The following is a 3688-nucleotide window of genomic DNA, read 5'->3' as shown; positions in this document are numbered from 1 at the left end:
TAAGCTCTAAGTGGAGACCGAGGCCACCCCAAATATTCAAGTCCCAAAATGTGGTCTCGAATTGGAGGGTATAATTAAAATACAAAAGTTTTACTAGTACTGTAATAATAATGATGATGATGATAATGTTTGTGTAAATATTAATGTTTTGTTTGATTGCAGGATAAAAGTCTATTCTTTAATAAAGTGTCCACATTTCTCTCCTCTGCTCTCCTCAATGTAGGGTTCATAAATCCTTTTACTTCGTCCACCCATCTTTCTGAGTATCTATTCTTACCTGGTTTTTGAATGCATATGGAGTTGTAAATGATAATACATCTATTTGATTGATTGATCGATTGAATATAAACAATTAAATACAACCCACCTCATTATAATCTTCAAATGCATCAGTTACGATATTTAATTTTTCACTTGAAAATGCACAAAAATATAAATACAATGATATGAAGTGTATCTTTTTTTATTACTGTATTATTATATAACAGTATCATAACATGCTTCCTAGGCATTTGGTACTCAACAGATACAAATATATTTTTACTGAATCCGAGTATATTAGCCTAACATTAGCATAACATTACCATACTATATCTGCATTATTTAATAATGTTCAATACAATTGCACAACTCTAAACCAATAAAGCTTCAATGTAGCTTTAATTACAGATGTACACATAATTAGGTTTCATGCAGTCCAATATCTGGGTTCTAATTGGTCAATTATTGATAACACATTGTCAAAACCGGGCACTGTAACAAGGTATTTCAAAACTTTTGAAACCTCCCACCCAAATAAAATCTAAAAAATTGCCATTTTAATAAAACATTTTTCTATTTACACACAAATCTCAGATTAATATTTTCTAATTAAGAGGATATGTATAGTTGCCTCACTGAAAACTACCTCATATAAATTTTGCACAATTAATGCTTATAATAAATATTCTAAAATACTTCTGCAACAATATGATGCTGAATATTACATACAAGTTACATTGTAGATTTAGGTACAAGTATATTTCATATATGTGGAGGAGTAATGATGAATTAAAGGCCTAACAAAAGGTGAAGAGTTTAAGTATGAAATGGTTAATAAGCTTGATTCATAATCTCAACTTATTTTGGTAAGGTACTCCCTTTTGAATGACTGCTGTCTTGTGTACACCTTCCTTTTTACCTTGACAAAATATGATTGGTTATACATGCAGCTTAAGGACTGTAGCAGCAGTGGTGGCATCAAGACTTGCCCAACAGGGTGGAGTTTAAGCAGCCTGTCAGGAAGGTCTGAAAATTTCTGTGGTGTCGGGCCCAGCCTCCTGGCTTCCAGAAAAACCGGCAATTTTGAGCTATTTTAAGCTATTCCGAGATATTTTAGCACATATTATGCTCCATATAAAATGGGTTTCCTTCCAAATGAATGATTTTAGGACTTTCGTCCTCACAGGACTGTTCCATGTGTTTCATAACAGGATCATTCAAGATAAAAACACTAATTCAAAAACCTGATCACAGAACTATACCTGATCTATATATAATCACACAGCCATTCCAGGTCAGGATCATTTTAGTTGGTCACATGACCTGGCTTGTGACTACATAGCACATCTAGCTTTATCATGCTTGTATTTCTCTACTAGAACATTTCAAAAAGCATTTATTTTTGACAGACATAAAATGCCATTATGACCACTCCAGATCTGTGATTACTTTCTTCGCCTTCTCTGCTGCTTTGTTGCAGAAGTATCCATACCCCTTCTTGTTGCCTAGTGACAGCAGGTATCGTGCATACTCAATGTATATCTTTTCCAGAAGACTTCGTAGATACAATTAATGTTAAAGAAACTAAACCTGAATTTTCACTGTATTAAAGATATATTGTTACTACTGAAATTTAAATTTATACATACAGTATATATATTAAATTTATAACTATTTTAATTTATTCATTGGTCATTTCTAATTACATCATCCTAACATTACCATAGGGATAAAGAGCACAGAAGAAAATGATTTGGACAGTCTGCCAACTGTGCTACCTGGCAATAGTTTTTCGAAGTTGTAGTATTTAGTTTGCTCAATTTTCATATTATCTCATGTGAAGTCATGGATAGCCCTATATCCCAAACTTTAAATAAATCATGGTAATTATTATTATAAGAAAAGGATATTGATTATCTTGTTTTCAGGGAGAACATCGAACTCAGCGCATGCCTCAGCTAACATGGCTGCTCTGTCATAGTAGTGAAGGCTGCATTAAAACCAACATATGTTAAAATTAATCCATAAAATATAATTCACTTCTCTTTTTTAACTATTCTCTCCATTCACAGCTTTCTTCCTCTGCTCTCTATTCCTTGCTTTCACTTTCACCTTTATTTTATTTACTTACATACATTCAACATTTTCAGTTATAAACTAATCCTTCCCCTCATCCCAAATTCTTACCCATACTTACCTCATAAGCATCTCCAGCACCCTTTGAAATTGTCCCATTGAAAGCAGAACCAAGATGGCCATTGATTTCTGGTTGACATTCGGAGTACAAAGGAAGTCAACCCAGCGTTTAAGCACTTCACAACACTCTGCATAGCTCAGGGTCGCCTACAAGAAAGCAATAGTAAAATCATTGCTAACATACTGTAGTAACGGAAAGTTATAGCACATGTATTGATCTACATGAGGCAACCTGCAACACAGTCAATTAGAGGATGGTGAGCCTATTTAAGGCCTACTAGAATGAATGATTAAAACGTGAGCCTACAATTTAAATATGAGAAAGCCACATTATAAGCTCTTACAACCAATTGACATATAATGTTATAAGTGTCCCATGCAAGGAAAATTTACCACTATGTACTTTGTAAACATGCATCTGTGTAATATTCGCCTATGGGCTATGGGCTATTGGTCTTGTTTGAGGTAACTGAATTAAATAGTTTCCCTCTGATTATCTACAGCCTACAGTCCACTGGTCTTTATCCTCCTTGCCTTGAGGGCAATGCTGGTGGAAGTAAATGCTTCAGGCAGGGTCACCTAAGCCAGAGAGTTCAATTGGTGAGGACATGAAGACATGACCACTAGACAAAGGTTCCTGGACAGTCTCCCAATGACCAAACTGTCTGTACCAGTCCATGTCAAGGTCAGCTTTCTGGTCCCAACTTTTAATCACGACCAGATGTGGTTGGATTGCTGGAGATGACTTGTGTCTTTTGACTCCATTCTCTGGTATTCACAGTTGCAAGACATGAGTAGGGAATAGGAAAGCCTACTTAAAGGGATGGGTTAGCACCCCTAGTCCAGCGTACTTTAAACAGAATACAGACACGAAGGATAATAATAAAGCATCTCAGAGTGAAGGGAATTTACCAGGATTTTTACATGTCCCATGTAATAACTATGTACTGTAAGAAAAACAGACATTACAGAGGCAGGTAACTCTCCCAAGATATTTAGCAATTATATGTACACATGGTAACAGGGTGCAGCTTACTGTCTACATATAAATTATTCTAACTTTTGGCCAGGTTTATATTCACTTGTGGTGTGAATATTCGTCTTGTGTGAAGGTTGGAACATCTTGGTGAGATTTTAGGGCTCTGTTTACACTATCAAATTTTCTTGGACAAAAAAACTATTGTATGCCCATATAATAGTCATAATGTGCCTATATATGGTATTGATGTGC

The 3688-nt window shown here is 35.0% G+C and overlaps 1 protein-coding gene across 1 annotated transcript in view; it reads right to left on the bottom strand.

Annotated features, from left to right (window-relative positions):
- Nucleotides 1–374: 374 nt before the first annotated feature.
- LOC117121371 (WD repeat-containing protein 11-like) overlaps nucleotides 375–3688 on the bottom strand; it is a 13808-nt gene continuing 10494 nt past the window's right edge. The window contains exons 22-24 of the mRNA XM_033266553.1: nucleotides 2459–2604; nucleotides 2172–2251; nucleotides 375–1820 (exon numbers count right to left, since the gene is read on the bottom strand). Of these exons, the coding sequence (XP_033122444.1) occupies nucleotides 1684–1820; nucleotides 2172–2251; nucleotides 2459–2604 (363 nt within the window). The 3' untranslated portion in view covers nucleotides 375–1683. The remainder of the gene's footprint in view (nucleotides 1821–2171; nucleotides 2252–2458; nucleotides 2605–3688) is intronic.

This window comes from Anneissia japonica, unplaced genomic scaffold, assembly GCF_011630105.1.
Source record: "Anneissia japonica isolate Jap-2015-1 unplaced genomic scaffold, ASM1163010v1 scaffold21_len1647178_cov195, whole genome shotgun sequence".
In the NCBI taxonomy this organism is placed as follows: domain Eukaryota; kingdom Metazoa; phylum Echinodermata; class Crinoidea; order Comatulida; family Comatulidae; genus Anneissia; species Anneissia japonica.
This window is presented reverse-complemented; position numbering and strand designations above follow the sequence as displayed.